This window comes from Squalius cephalus, assembly GCF_949319135.1.
Source record: "Squalius cephalus genome assembly, chromosome: 7".
In the NCBI taxonomy this organism is placed as follows: domain Eukaryota; kingdom Metazoa; phylum Chordata; class Actinopteri; order Cypriniformes; family Leuciscidae; genus Squalius; species Squalius cephalus.
The window spans coordinates 38,614,250-38,629,783 of NC_137128.1; the positions used below are offsets into that span (position 1 = coordinate 38,614,250).

Here is a 15,534-nt window from a genome sequence, read left to right on the forward strand (position 1 = left end):
ATATATCCGGAACTTTTGAGCTCTGGCTGTTGTTGCAGCGCGGGTGTATTTTGACGCGGCACAGATATGGGTACGCATGTTTGCAGAAAACAGGTGAGGACGAAATGCTAAAAGAAATTTCACACATTATCATGGAATTAGACACTCGGTTGAATGTTTAACAGCTGCTAAGAAACTGTCGCGATGCAGCCAACTATAACTTTGTATCAAGCAGATTCCGTGATGAATCTGATTATAAAAATGGTTTAATAGCGTATTTAATATTATAACAGTTTATGTGATTGCTAGAAAATCTGGATATCCTAACACAGCGTTAAAACTAAAAATAGTTTTGCAAGAAACGTCTGCCTCGATGATTAGAAGTGCAAGGTCACAATCATTCATTTATACATCTAAAACGTCTCTCATTGTTTTAGCTAAATCTGATTTAAAATAATGTATAGCCCCTCAACAGTTACAGCATCTCACACATAAGGGAGACTGGGGCTAAAAGTTAATCCTGAGAAAAGATGATATATTGTTTCAAATGTATGTATCCCTGGTTTCACAGACCAGGCTTAAGCCTAGTCTCAGACTAAAGTGCATGTTTGAGCCGTTTTAACTGAAAGCAATTTGCACTATATCATAAAATATGTTGGTGCCATTGTTTTGTCTCAAGATGCAACGAGGCTGACTCCAGCTCCTTTTTCGCCAGCTCCTTATTCGTCGAACTATTCATTCCACCTTAAAAATGTTGGATGGTTGTTAACCACTCCCCCTCAGTGCTTTTGGCCGTATTTCTTAAAGGAACAGTTGTATGTGAATTGCAAGCCTGTGGATCGGGCAGCATTTTTCCATTTAACAGTGAAAATAAATAGCTTACTCCTGAAAAGATTATCTTGTCTGCCTCTATAAATGGTGTAAGTTATGTGTTAAATTATTATTTTGTAATTACTAAATGTTTTTTTAAAAGTATGGAGAAACGTGACATTATGTTTCCAACTGAGATTTAATGTAATGTAATTTCTGTTCTTTATAGTTAAGTTATCCATTACTCCAGTCTAACATGTGTGTGTGTGTGTGTGTGTGTGTGTATATGTATGTATGTATGTATGTATGTATGTATGTATGTATGTGTGTGTGTGTGTGTGTGTGTGTGTGTGTGTGTGTGTGTGTGTGTGTGTGTGTGTATACTGGACAAAGCATACTGGAGGTGCCATTACTTTAGTATTTCAAAAGTTCTCAAAAAAACAGGGACGTAGAGGCATAGATTAATTCATTCTTAAATGAAATCTTGCATTACAACATTTTCTGATGTGTGTTATTGTTGAAATATGGTACCCAGAACATGCAACTATATGTGCCGACAAAGCATACTAAAGGTGTCATTACTTTATTATTTCAAAAGTTCTCAAAAAAACAGGAACATAGAGGCATAGATTAATTCATTCTTAAATGAAATCTTGCATTAAAACATTTTCTGATGTGTTATTGTTGAAATATGGTACCTAGAACATGCAACTACATGTGCCGACAAAGCATACTAAAGGTGTCATTACTTTATTATTTCAAAAGTTCTCAAAAAAACAGGAACATAGAGGCATAGATTAATTCATTCTTAAATTAAATCTTGCATTACAACATTTTCTGATGTGTTATTGTTGAAATATGGTACCCAGAACATGCCTCTCCATGCAACTTTATGTACCGACAAAGCATACTGGAGGTGCCATTACTTTAGTATTTTAAAAGTTCTCCAAAAAACAGGAACGTAGAGACATAGATTAATTCATTCTTAAATTAAATCTTGCATTACAACATTTTCTGATGTGTTATTGTTGAAATATGGTACCCAGAACATGCCTCTCCATGCAACTTTATGTACCGACAAAGCATACTGGAGGTGCCATTACTTTAGTATTTTAAAAGTTCTCAAAAAAACAGGAACATAGAGGCATAGATTAATTCATTCTTAAATTAAATCTTGCATTACAACATTTTCTGATGTGTTATTGTTGAAATATGGTACCCAGAACATGCCTCTCCATGCAACTTTATGTGCCGACAAAGCATACTGGAGGTGCCATTACTTTAGTATTTCAAAAGTTCTCAAAAAAACAGGAACATAGAGGCATAGATAAATTCATTCATAAATTAAATCTTGCATTACAACATTTTCTGATGTGTTATTATTGAAATATGGTACCCAGAACATGCCTCTCCATGCAACTTTATGTGCCGACAAAGCATACTGGAGGTGCCATTACTTTAGTATTTCAAAAGTTCTCAAAAAAACAGGAACGTAGAGGCATAGATTAATTAATTCTTAAATGAAATCTTGCATTACAACATTTTCTGATGTGTTATTGTTGAAATATGGTACCCAGAACATGCAACTTTATGTGCCGACAAAGCATACTGGAGGTGCCATTACTTTATTATTTCAAAAGTTCTCAAAAAAACAGGAACGTAGAGACATAGATTAATTAATTCTTAAATGAAATCTTGCATTACAACATTTTCTGATGTGTTATTGTTGAAATATGGTACCCAGAACATGCCTCTCCATGCAACTTTATGTGCCGACAAAGCATACTGGAGGTGCCATTACTTTATTATTTCAAAAGTCCTCAAAAAAACAGGAACGTAGAGACATAGATTAATTAATTCTTAAATGAAATCTTGCATTACAACATTTTCTGATGTGTTATTGTTGAAATATGGTACCCAGAACATGCAACTTTATGTGCCGACAAAGCATACTGGAGGTGCCATTACTTTAGTATTTCAAAGGTTCTCAAAAAAACAGGAATGTAGAGGCATAGATTAATTCATTCTTAAATGAAATCTTGCATTACAACATTTTCAGATGTGTTATTATTGAAATATGGTACCCAGAACATGCCTCTCCATGCAACTTTATGTGCCGACAAAGCATACTGGAGGTGCCATTACTTTAGTATTTCAAAAGTTCTCAAAAAAACAGGAATGTAGAGGCATAGATTAATTCATTCTTAAATGAAATCTTGCATTACAACATTTTCTGATGTGTTATTGTTGAAATATGGTACCCAGAACATGCAACTTTATGTGCCGACAAAGCATACTGGAGGTGCCATTACTTTAGTATTTTAAAAGTTCTCAAAAAAACAGGAATGTAGAGGCATAGATTAATTCATTCTTAAATTAAATCTTGCATTACAACATTTTCTGATGTGTTATTGTTGAAATATGGTACCCAGAACATGCAACTTTATGTGCCGACAAAGCATACTGGAGGTGTCATTACTGTATTATTTTAAAAGTTCTCAAAAAAACAGGAATGTAGAGGCATAGATTAATTCATTCTTAAATGAAATCTTGCATTACAACATTTTCAGATGTGTTATTATTGAAATATGGTACCCAGAACATGCCTCTCCATGCAACTTTATGTGCCGACAAAGCATACTGGAGGTGCCATTACTTTAGTATTTCAAAAGTTCTCAAAAAAACAGGAATGTAGAGGCATAGATTAATTCATTCTTAAATGAAATCTTGCATTACAACATTTTCTGATGTGTTATTGTTGAAATATGGTACCCAGAACATGCAACTTTATGTGCCGACAAAGCATACTGGAGGTGCCATTACTTTAGTATTTTAAAAGTTCTCAAAAAAACAGGAATGTAGAGGCATAGATTAATTCATTCTTAAATTAAATCTTGCATTACAACATTTTCTGATGTGTTATTGTTGAAATATGGTACCCAGAACATGCAACTTTATGTGCCGACAAAGCATACTGGAGGTGCCATTACTTTAGTATTTCAAAAGTTCTCAAAAAAACAGGAATGTAGAGGCATAGATTAATTCATTCTTAAATGAAATCTTGCATTACAACATTTTCTGATGTGTTATTGTTGAAATATGGTACCCAGAACATGCAACTTTATGTGCCGACAAAGCATACTGGAGGTGCCATTACTTTAGTATTTTAAAAGTTCTCAAAAAAACAGGAATGTAGAGGCATAGATTAATTCATTCTTAAATTAAATCTTGCATTACAACATTTTCTGATGTGTTATTGTTGAAATATGGTACCCAGAACATGCCTCTCCATGCAAATTTATGTGCCGACAAAGCATACTGGAGGTGCCATTACTTTAGTATTTCAAAAGTTCTCAAAAAAACAGGAACATAGAGGCATAGATAAATTCATTCTTAAATTAAATCTTGCATTACAACATTTTCTGATGTGTTATTATTGAAATATGGTACCCAGAACATGCCTCTCCATGCAACTTTATGTGCCGACAAAGCATACTGGAGGTGCCATTACTTTAGTATTTCAAAAGTTCTCAAAAAAACAGGAACGTAGAGGCATATATTAATTCATTCTTAAATGAAATCTTGCATTACAACATTTTCTGATGTGTTATTGTTGAAATATGGTACCCAGAACATGCAACTTTATGTGCCGACAAAGCATACTGGAGGTGCCATTACTTTATTATTTCAAAAGTTCTCAAAAAAACAGGAACGTAGAGACATAGATTAATTCATTCTTAAATGAAATCTTGCATTACAACATTTTCTGATGTGTTATTGTTGAAATATGGTACCCAGAACATGCCTCTCCATGCAACTTTATGTGCCGACAAAGCATACTGGAGGTGCCATTACTTTATTATTTCAAAAGTCCTCAAAAAAACAGGAACGTAGAGACATAGATTAATTAATTCTTAAATGAAATCTTGCATTACAACATTTTCTGATGTGTTATTGTTGAAATATGGTACCCAGAACTTGCAACTTTATGTGCCGACAAAGCATACTGGAGGTGCCATTACTTTAGTATTTCAAAGGTTCTCAAAAAAACAGGAATGTAGAGGCATAGATTAATTCATTCTTAAATGAAATCTTGCATTACAACATTTTCAGATGTGTTATTATTGAAATATGGTAACCAGAACATGCCTCTCCATGCAACTTTATGTGCCGACAAAGCATACTGGAGGTGCCATTACTTTAGTATTTCAAAAGTTCTCAAAAAAACAGGAATGTAGAGGCATAGATTAATTCATTCTTAAATGAAATCTTGCATTACAACATTTTCTGATGTGTTATTGTTGAAATATGGTACCCAGAACATGCCTCTCCATGCAACTTTATGTGCCGACAAAGCATACTGGAGGTGCCATTACTTTATTATTTCAAAAGTCCTCAAAAAAACAGGAACGTAGAGACATAGATTAATTAATTCTTAAATGAAATCTTGCATTACAACATTTTCTGATGTGTTATTGTTGAAATATGGTACCCAGAACTTGCAACTTTATGTGCCGACAAAGCATACTGGAGGTGCCATTACTTTATTATTTTAAAAGTTCTCAAAAAAACAGGAATGTAGAGGCATAGATTAATTCATTCTTAAATGAAATCTTGCATTACAACATTTTCAGATGTGTTATTATTGAAATATGGTAACCAGAACATGCCTCTCCATGCAACTTTATGTGCCGACAAAGCATACTGGAGGTGCCATTACTTTAGTATTTCAAAAGTTCTCAAAAAAACAGGAATGTAGAGGCATAGATTAATTCATTCTTAAACGAAATCTTGCATTACAACATTTTCTGATGTGTTATTATTGAAATATGGTACCCAGAACATGCAACTTTATGTGCCGACAAAGCATACTGGAGGTGCCATTACTTTAGTATTTCAAAAGTTCTCAAAAAAACAGGAATGTAGAGGCATAGATTAATTCATTCTTAAATGAAATCTTGCATTACAACATTTTCTGAAGTGTTATTTTTGAAATATGGTACCCAGAACATGCAACTTTATGTGCCGACAAAGCATACTGGAGGTGTCATTACTGTATTATTTTAAAAGTTCTCAAAAAAACAGGAACATAGAGGCATAGATTAATTCATTCTTAAATGAAATCCTGCATTACAACATTTTCTGATGTGTTATTATTGAAATATGGTACCCAGAATATGCCTCTCCATGCAACTGTATGGGCCGACTGAGTAATTGATTTCATTCTCAAAAATGAGCCTGTACAGGTCTAGATAAACTTTCACTAAAGAGTATGCACACAGCATATGACTCTTTAATCAGTGGTTTCTGTGTCTGAAGGAGCCAGAAAGACGACACTTTTTTATAATATTTATCACCACAAACCAGCGATATACCTAACCAGTTCTAAGGCAATAAAGAATAATTTAGACAATACTGCACTACCATAATAATTTATTACAAATAAAACAAATATATTGAACATGTAACACAATTAACAGTCACAATCTTTATGAAGAAACAAGTCAATAAATGCGTAGGCCTAGTCCAAACATCTTGTGTGCAGTCATGTTCAGAAGCCATCTGATAATTTAAAAATATATAAATTATTTCACACAGACAATGAATCTATGGCACCGATTATGAGTTGTCATTAAACTACAATGGATGTTGCTTAATATTCTACTTACTACAAATAACGGGATAATCCAGTGTTTAAACATCTTTCTGCTTGAAATCGATTAAATTCTTCAATCTTAATCAGAATTATTATGGTAAGCTTTAAAACAATAAAGAGAATAAACACACAGAATAAACTTTCTATTTTCACTGACCGCAAATATAATCAGAATCTGCATAGTAATTATGTGTGGTCAAGTATCTTACCTCCGGTAGTAGCACTTCAAGGACAAACGAAACATTATGTGCATCCTCATATCCAGAGCACCTTTAATGTGTTCTGCTAAAGCTTCAGTTAAATGTGCCAGATTATATATGCATTGTGAATATAAAGTTAACTATATATGAAATAATAATTATGTTAATAGTAATAATAACAATACCTTCTTCATTAAAAACAGAAATAAAACAATCTCTCCGAAACACAAAGCTGCATTGAGTGGCATATTCTGGGTACCATATTTCAACAATAACAGAGAAAATGTTGTAATGCAAGATTTCATTTAAGAATGAATTAATCTATGCCTCTACATCCCTGTTTTTTTGAGAACTTTTGAAATAATAAAGTAATGGCACCTCCAGTATGCTTTGTCGGCACATATAGTTGCATGTTCTGGGTACCATATTTCAACAATAACACATCAGAAAATGTTGTAATGCAAGATTTCATTTAAGAATGAATTTATCTATGCCTCTACGTTCCTGTTTTTTTGAGAACTTTTGAAATACTAAAGTAATGGCACCTCCAGTATGCTTTGTCGGCACATAAAGTTGCATGGAGAGGCATGTTCTGGGTACCATATTTCAACAATAACACATCAGAAAATGTTGTAATGCAAGATTTCATTTAAGAATGAATTAATCTATGCCTCTACGTTCCTGTTTTTTTGAGAACTTTTGAAATAATAAAGTAATGACACCTTTAGTATGCTTTGTCGGCACATATAGTTGCATGATCTGGGTATCATATTTCAACAATAACACTTCAGAAAATGTTGTAATGCAAGATTTCATTTAAGAATGAATTAATCTATGCCTCTACGTCCCTGTTTTTTTGAGAACTTTTGAAATACTAAAGTAATGGCACCTCCAGTATGCTTTGTCGGCACATAAAGTTGCATGGAGAGGCATGTTCTGGGTACCATATTTCAATAATAACACATCAGAAAATGTTGTAATGCAAGATTTAATTTAAGAATGAATTTATCTATGCCTCTACGTTCGTGTTTTTTTGAGAACTTTTAAAATACTAAAGTAATGGCACCTCCAGTATGCTTTGTCGGCACATATAGTTGCATGTTCTGGATACCATATTTCAACAATAAAACATCAGAAAATGTTGTAATGCAAGATTTCATTTAAGAATGAATTAATCTATGTCTCTACGTTCCTGTTTTTTTGAGAACTTTTGAAATACTAAAGTAATGGCACCTCCAGTATGCTTTGTCGGCACATAAAGTTGCATGGAGAGGCATGTTCTGGGTACCATATTTCAACAATAACACATCAGAAAATGTTGTAATGCAAGATTTCATTTAAGAATGAATTAATCTATGCCTCTACGTTCCTGTTTTTTTGAGAACTTTTGAAATACTAAAGTAATGGCACCTCCAGTATGCTTTGTCGGCACATAAAGTTGCATGGAGAGGCATGTTCTGGGTACCATATTTCAACAATAACACTTCAGAAAATGTTGTAATTCAAGATTTCATTTAAGAATGAATTAATCTATGTCTCTACGTTCCTGTTTTTTTGAGAACTTTTGAAATACTAAAGTAATGGCACCTCCAGTATGCTTTGTCGGCACATAAAGTTGCATGGAGAGGCATGTTCTGGGTACCATATTTCAACAATAACACATCAGAAAATGTTGTAATGCAAGATTTCATTTAAGAATGAATTAATCTATGCCTCTACGTTCCTGTTTTTTTTGAGAACTTTTGAAATAATAAAGTAATGGCACCCGTCAGTATGCTTTGTCGGCACATAAAGTTGCATGTTCTGGGTACCATATTTCAACAATAACACATCAGAAAATGTTGTAATGCAAGATTTCATTTAAGAATGAATTAATCTATGCCTCTACGTTCCTGTTTTTTTTGAGAACTTTTGAAATAATAAAGTAATGGCACCTCCAGTATGCTTTGTCGGCACATAAAGTTGCATGGAGAGGCATGTTCTGGGTACCATATTTCAACAATAACACATCAGAAAATGTTGTAATGCAAGATTTAATTTCAGAATGAATTAATCTATGCCTCTACGTTCCTGTTTTTTTGAGAACTTTTGAAATAATACAGTAATGACACCTCCAGTATGCTTTGTCGGCACATAAAGTTGCATGTTCTGGGTACCATATTTCAAAAATAACACTTCAGAAAATGTTGTAATGCAAGATTTCATTTAAGAATGAATTTATCTATGCCTCTACGTTCGTGTTTTTTTGAGAACTTTTGAAATACTAAAGTAATGGCACCTCCAGTATGCTTTGTCCAGTACACACACACACACACACACACACACACACACACACACATACATACATACATATACACACACACACATGTTAGACTGGAGTAATGGATAACTTCTAATAAAGAACAGAAATTACATTACATTAAATCTCAGTTGGAAACATTATGTCACGTTTCTCCATACTTTTAAAAAAACATTTAGTAATTACAAAATAATAATTTAACACATAGCTTACACCATTTATAGAGGCAGACACGATAATCTTTTCAGGAGTAAGCTATTTATTTTCACTGTTAAATGAAAAATGCTGCCCGATCCACAGGCTTACAATTCACATACAACTGTTCCTTTAAGAAATACGGCCAAAAGCACTGAGGGGGAGGGGTTAACAACCGTCCAACATTTTTAAGGTGGAACGATTAGTTCGACGAATAAGGAGCTGGCGAAAAAGGAGCTGGAGTCAGCCTCGTCAAGATGCACACCAGTAATGTGTGTTTTTCTTTCTAAGGCATGTTTATAAAAGTTCCTTAAATGTCCTAATTTAAAAAAGGCCCAATCCTGGCTTAATCTAAGCCCTGTCTGTGAAACCAGGCCTCAGATTTATTGTCCAAACACTATTTACTGAATTGAACAGAATTTGCTTCCTCTCTCTGTGTCTCAGATGGTGCAATGGATGTGGAGATGGCGTGTTTGTCCTGTGGCTGCGAGCAGAGGTCATATGCCATTCTGCACCACACAAGAGCCCCATCACGTGAATCCATCTCCCAACGGTCAGGTCACCCACAGTTCTGTGACCCAGCTCACTCTGTCCTCTTTGCTTGAGATGGGCTTCTCAGAAACTCAAGCCGAGGAGATGCATGAAGGTGCATCGAAGAGCCGTGGGAAACACGTTCCGTCTGTTCTGACAGCACTGTTGGTCCTGGGATTAAATCCCTCCAGTATCCAGAAAATAATGAAAAGGTGTCCAGAGGTATATTCACTTAAAGGCGCAGACTTACAGCAACGCATCAATCATCTGAGGAAGATGGGATTGTTAGAAGGTGATGCATCCTTTCTGGTTGGAAATTACACTTCCGTTCAAAAGTTTGGAGTCAGTAAGATATATATATTTTTTTAGATTAATACTTTTGTTCAGCATGCATGCATTATACTGATAAATACTGACAGTAAAGACATTTATAAAGTTACTTTTTCATTTCAAATAAATGCTGTTCTTTTGAACTTTTGAAAGTCAGTTTCCACAAAAATATTGAGCAACGCAACTGTTTTCATCATTGATAATAGTAAGAAATGTTTTTTGTGCACCAAATCAGCATATTAGAATGATTTCTGAAGGATCATGTGACATTGAAGACTGGAGTAATGATGCTGAAAATTCAGCTTTTCCATCACAGGATTAAATTATATTGTAAACATGTTAAAATTTAAAACAAATAAATACTTTAATAATATTTAGCATTACTGTTTTATTAATGAAGGCAGCCGGTGAGCATAAGAGACTTATTATTAAAACATTTGATTAAAATTCTACTGACCCCAAACTTTAGAACGGTGGTGTAAATGAGTGAAATGTGAAACATTATTTGGAAAATGTTTACTTTGTATCAAGTAATATTTTTCCTTATGAAAATGAAAGATAAACTTTTATTAATTAATTTAACTATGATTTATTTGTGTAGAACAGTTTATGATACATATTGTTCCAAAGCATTTTAAACCTTAAACCTATGTACATTGCAAGTAAAGAGAGAAGGTAAATAATTTGTTTGCTCAAAATTAAACGTTAATTTCTAATAATGCTAAATCTTTCTTTTTTTGTGAGATTATTTTAGGCATTTTTTACCTTTGTTGAGATAGGACAGTATAGACAATCAACAGTAAGTGAGGGGGCGGGATCGGGAAAGGTCCACAATCCAGGACTCAAACTAAAGTCGCCCGCATGTCAGAGCGCTGCCCACAAGGCTATTGTCTCCGACTATTCGTTTTTTTTCTCATTGTTAAAATACATTTCTCTATAGACTACTCCATAGACCCCAGTTTGAAAGCCAGTCAAGTTGAAATCTGTCTGAAATCTGTCCACAGGCAGTCTTCAGAGGATGATCAGTCACTACCCCAAAATCATGGTCCTGCCTATCAAGAGGGTAAACATGGTGTCCCGATTGCTCAGAGAAAAATGCCTCTTCACCGTCCAACAGGTCACAGACATCCTCAGAGACTCACCCGAGGTTTTAGAGGAGGATTTGGTCCAGCTGGAGTACAAATTTCAGGTACGACAGACAGGTATCTGTAAGTTTAAACCATTCTTCACTAAAAGTTTGATTTTAGGGTAAACTATCCTTGTAAATGGTTTTCTTGTGACTGTTGTGTGAGCCCTTGCGACTCACTGAAGTTGGCATTCGCAGGGCAGTGTTTGTTTTACAGTAGTTGCAAACTGACTCACATCTTGTTCCCCCCCGCAGTATGCATATTTCCGTATGGGTGTGCGGCAGGCAGAGATGTTGAAGGCGAAGGTGTTCAGGATGTCTCTGTCTGAGCTGCGGTGTCGTCACTGTTTTCTGGAGCGGAGGGGACTGTACCAGACGCCAGACAAGAAGGGCCAAACACTCATCGCCAACCCCCCGCTCAACGACGTCCTCTGCGTCTCAGAGGAAACCTACCTGACGCAGGTCGCCATGGCAACTGTAGAGGAGTTCCATGTTTTTCGCAAACTGATGACGAGAGAGCAGGAGGAAGAAGGGAGGGAGGACGAGTACAGCAGTGATGAGGACGAGGAGTTAGGGGAGGATAAAGAAGATGATGATGATGATGATGACGGACAGCACAGGAGGAAGCATCACTGGAACACTGGTTACAAGAAGGACAGGAAATGAGGCATTTTGTATTAAAAAAAAAAATTCAAAATTAATAAACTTTTTCATTCAGCAAAATTCACCAATGTTTTTTTCTTTGTGAGTGATACATGATGGTATCAGTTTTGCATAAAACAAACAAACAAACAAATAATGCAAACTACTAGCATCATTTGTTTATGGACTGGTGGTCATGCCAACATTTTTGTATATTATTTGTTTGTTTAACCTTCCATCTCATTTATTGCTTTATAAGCTTTTAGCTCCGGATATGAGGTGCATAGTAGTGTCGAGGGACATTGAGGTAATAACGGTGTTAGTGTTAGTTTATCTGAACGGCCTGTCATGGGGAGGGTCAGCACAATTTACACCAAATGCTGAGTAACCATAGAGAGCTTAAAGAGTGTTAGTGCCGTGCGATGGTTTACGGATCTGTGCGCATCAGTGGAACGCCTGCTCTCTGATAACAAGGACAGAGTCGGGAGGTATTGATCTGGGGCGACATTAGTCTAATGGAGGTCTGGATGGAAGCAGAAGTTACTGCACGTGGATGAGTGGAACAGGTACGCGAGTCATTTTAACAGTTAATCGATTGTTAGTCAATACAACCATATTTCATTCTTCCTCTGTGAAATGTTTGTCTGTGAAACGGGGCTGAAACTAACAGAAGTGTTTTTGTGGACCAGGAATAGTACAATAGTACCATGTCACAAACACACATTTGCATAGATTTGTTTTGCTTGTAACTCATTTGAAAATTTTGGCATTTGGCATTGTGGCTGAGAATTTGAGATAAAACTGTAATTAGGTTTATAAGGCTCATTCAGTTTCACTCAAAAGTAGATTTTTATATATTTCATACTGTTATCGATATTATACCCTTTCATTTGTGTCTTAATGTTTTCATGAAAATATGGACATTTTCTGCATTTCTTGCAGTATTATCAGGAATATGTAAGAAAAACGAATTAACTTGTTCTAATTAGAGGTATATTGTTTGGACTATTTGTTTTTATTCTCTGTTCATCGGTCAGGTCCATTTACTAAAGACTGGAATGAGATGCTTAGAAATTCATAGAAATTACAATGATTTACAAAAAAAATTACTTATGTTTGTCAAATTGTGTATTGGGAGAAAAAGTTAATCAATGCTTTATTTGATGTTTGATGGTTTTAATTCAAACCTGAAAATTCAGTCATCATTTACTCACCATCATGTTATTTCAAACCTTTAGGCATTTCTTTCTCCCATGGAACTCCCATGGATATTTTAAAGAATATAGGGACCTACACCATTTTGGTGACCATTGACTTCCATTGTAATGTAAAAAAAACAACATTTTAGCACTTAAAGACATTTCTCAAAATAGCTTATTTTATGTTCCACAGAAGAAAGAATTCATACAGGTTTGGAACAACATGAGGAGTAAAAGAGTTTTCATTCTTGGGTGAACTATCCTTTTAATGTCCACCAGAAATTGGGACATACTGATAGTTCCTATAAAAAAAATTGCCTGTAACATTAGGAGGATGGACATTCTTATTCTATAGAGCTTTTGATTGGACAGTGTATTTGATTATCAGTGTATTTCTTGTATTACTTGTCTTTACTTCTAAAAAAAAAAAAATTAAACTGAATTTGCTTTTGTTTGAAATTAGTTTTGAAGCCTTATCCTAAGTTTACAGGTCATACTGTGTGTATGGTGATGTACATATTTTTGTACTCATGTTTTTTCTGTTTTCTGTAGGTAGAGAAGCTATATATGTGCTCCACCGTTCCAGTCTCAGCATACAGAGGAGCAATTGTTCTTCACTCCAACGCTTTCTCTCAGTAGTGCGTCATTGGACTTTAAATATGACTCAATCTTTCATCGTTAACATCTCTGTGGATTGGTACAGAATAATGGACACCAGACATATGGATCTGTTCCTCATCCCCACGGTTCTGCTAACCTCTGTGACAATGCTGGTCAACCCCGTTCTGTCCATCTGCATTCTGTGCTTTCCTTCGCTACGCCAAGAGACCCGCTACCTGCTCCTTGCTAACACGCTCTTCGCAGACATGCTTTTCCTCACCGTAAACCTTGCGATGGTCTCCTGCAACTCTGTAGGCCTGCACATGCCCCACTCGCTGTGTGAGTTTATGATGGTGAGCATGGTAATGACGTACAGCTGCTCTGTGATCACGGTCACACTGATGGTTGTCGACACATATGTGGCTGTACGTTGGCCGTTACGTTACAAAGAGATTCTCCCGCCATCTCGGGCCAAGAAGATAATTATGAGCATATGGGTGATGGCCGCAGTGTGTCCGGTCTCCTTGCTAGTGATGTTTGAGGTGGTGATGGGCAAGAACCAACCGAGCCGTCCAGTGTGTTTGATGCTGATTGCGTTGCACTCGTTGGAGGAGAAAATGAAGGTTGGCGTTCATTTGTACTTCATCATTGCCATCAGCCTCTGCACTCTTCTCATTGTGTACTGTTACATACATCTCTACATCATCACCAAGACTTCTGGGATATGGCGTAGTCGCTATTCCCGGGCGCGTATGACGCTTTTAGCACACACTCTGTTGCTCATGATGTATTTTGTACCAGCGTTGGTCTTTGCAGTCGAGCTGGCTCTTTTAAAGCGAGAAACCAAGGATGATGTGGTGGGAGTGTTGATTGACTTGGTGAATATGTCCATACTGATGTTGTTGCCACGCTGTTGCACTCCTTACCTGTACATATTGCGCTATCGCGAGATTTACGAGACTGTCCAGCAGGTGTTGTGGAAGAAGAGACATCAAAGTCAGAGAAGTGCAGCCTAGAGGAGTGGACTTGAAGCTAGAATGCAAAATAACTGGATCTGGTTCCTCTGTTTTTGGAGGATTAATTTGCAGAAGAGTGAATTTAAATTACTAAACATTTAATATTTAGTATTCATATTCTATTAAAGCATTTTTACTGTTAACATGAAATAATATTACATTTATTTAAATCTTTTTATATTTTCATTTGTAAACTAAAGATTGAATGCTATATCCTGTTATTCATCATAACAAAACTATATCAAGTGCACCTGGGTGAATCTCACAAAGAAATGTCCAGGTCAGATTTTACACCAAAATAAAAAGGTTGAAAAAAACAACAACTAATATTTCTATATGTAATTGTAATATCTATATTTTAATATTTAGCCATATGACATTTTCATGACATTATATTTAAGCACAATTTAAATTTCCCCAAATTCTCATCATCATCATGTGGAAACAAAACTCAGTATGTATATATGTGTGTGTGTGTACAGGATAATCTACATAATGACAATAAGATTCTTTTTTTTTTTGCATGCCATTCTCATATATGTAAAAAAAAAGATATGGAACAGGCTTAGATGTTTTCATGCAAAATATCCTTCTTTCTTTTTTTATTTTATTTGTCCTCTTGACAATTTTTTTGTGAGATTCTCCCAGTTAATGTACTGTATGTTGTTATTCATGACCACAATATTGATTCAAACTCTTGTAAGTACTGGTCGATAGTGCTGTTTTGTTCACTTAAGATAAATAAATTTACATTACAGGATTTTTACATGATTGTGTCTTTCTCCAATTTCCTATATGCATTCAATGTTTAACCTGAGGCACTTAGTCCTCCAAGTTAAACAATCAATCAGTCCAAAAATAACAGTGTAAATGTTACGCAATAGTCCTGATTCTAGGAAGACATATCAATATTTATGCCTTGGTGCAAAATCCCAGTGTCATTCTGATCCT

At 35.3% G+C, this 15,534-nt stretch overlaps 2 protein-coding genes across 2 annotated transcripts; both read left to right on the forward strand.

Annotated features, from left to right (window-relative positions):
• Positions 1 to 31: 31 nt before the first annotated feature.
• mterf4 (mitochondrial transcription termination factor 4) lies at positions 32 to 13,423 on the forward strand. Its single transcript, XM_079877566.1, has 4 exons — positions 32 to 93; positions 9,584 to 9,962; positions 11,005 to 11,189; positions 11,382 to 13,423. The coding sequence occupies exons 1-4, from the start codon at positions 67 to 69 to the stop codon at positions 11,790 to 11,792; spliced, it is 1,002 nt and encodes a 333-aa protein (XP_079733692.1). The 5' UTR covers positions 32 to 66; the 3' UTR covers positions 11,793 to 13,423.
• On the forward strand, positions 11,516 to 15,348 carry LOC307162324 (putative G-protein coupled receptor 148). The gene is made up of 2 exons (XM_079877565.1): positions 11,516 to 12,334; positions 13,520 to 15,348. Exons 1-2 carry the CDS (start codon positions 12,322 to 12,324, stop codon positions 14,581 to 14,583), a joined length of 1,077 nt encoding a protein of 358 aa, XP_079733691.1. The 5' UTR covers positions 11,516 to 12,321; the 3' UTR covers positions 14,584 to 15,348.
• Positions 15,349 to 15,534: the final 186 nt, after the last annotated feature.